This window comes from Formica exsecta, unplaced genomic scaffold (genome assembly GCF_003651465.1).
Source record: "Formica exsecta isolate Colony F162 unplaced genomic scaffold, ASM365146v1 scaffold591, whole genome shotgun sequence".
NCBI classification, from domain to species: Eukaryota; Metazoa; Arthropoda; class Insecta; order Hymenoptera; family Formicidae; genus Formica; species Formica exsecta.
The window spans coordinates 486,649-487,596 of NW_021853185.1; the positions used below are offsets into that span (position 1 = coordinate 486,649).

General features: G+C 46.9%; 1 protein-coding gene across 3 annotated transcripts in view; it reads left to right on the top strand.

Annotated features, from left to right (window-relative positions):
- Nucleotides 1-473, top strand: part of LOC115242372 (homeotic protein distal-less) — a 74,631-nt gene extending 74,158 nt beyond the window's left edge. For all 3 annotated transcript variants that reach the window (XM_029818605.1, XM_029818606.1, XM_029818607.1), the window contains exon 4: nt 157-473. In XM_029818605.1, the coding sequence (XP_029674465.1) occupies nt 157-473 (317 nt within the window). The remainder of the gene's footprint in view (nt 1-156) is intronic.
- The last annotated feature ends 475 nt before the right edge of the window (nt 474-948 follow it).

The following is a 948-nucleotide window of genomic DNA, read 5'->3' on the forward strand; positions in this document are numbered from 1 at the left end:
CGCGCGCTATTAATACAATTTACGACGCTGGTTCCATTGAAGGCGCGCGCAGCTGCATGTGCAACCGCGCGGCTTGAATGCGACGGCGACAGCCGCGAGAGAATCTGCGAGAGTGGTCCTGAAACCGGGGGTTCCCGGTTCGCGTTTGTGTTGCAGGAGGCGGAAGTTCCGTGTCGGGCAGCCCGACGACGGGTTACTTGGGCGGCATGGGCGGCGGGGGTGGCGGTCACACCCCCGGGAGCTCGAGCCCCGGAAGCGAGATGTCGCCTCAGCACAACGAGAGCCCGCCGGCACCCTCCTGGCCGGGCGAGATGAAGCACCATCCGCATCCGCACGCGCCCCCTCACACCCATCATCACCCGCACACGCCCGGGCATCATCCACCGCCACCGCCACCCCCGCCGCATCACGCAGGCTACATGCCGCAGTACTCCTGGTACCAGGCGGACCCTAATCCCGGACTACTCACGTAAGTTGCTTTTTCAAATCATGAACAGATCGACATTGATGGAGGTTTGATGCATTGCCTTTGGAAGCTGACGAGACAAATTATTACATCTGTAAAACAGTAATTTCCTCTTAGAGTACCCTTGAAAGTATAAAGGTTAATGGGATTTAAGAAATTTAAAAAATATATTGAAGTTAAATAATTAAATTGAAGTTAAATAATTAATTATAAAGAAATATTGTGATATTGGATATTTTTAAATATTCGAAATGTGTACATGAAAATATTGTATGAATTATATAAGACATTTATAGAAAATAAAGATAGAGTTACCATGAGATAAATGAATATTGTACTCTGCAGGATGCACACACACACACATTTAGCAAAATATTAATAATAATAATATTAATGAGATGAATAATGTGCAACCACAAACGCCGATTTTAGATCGGCAATGACGCGCTGTCAAAAAAAATGTTTCTCAAAGCTAACGAAGA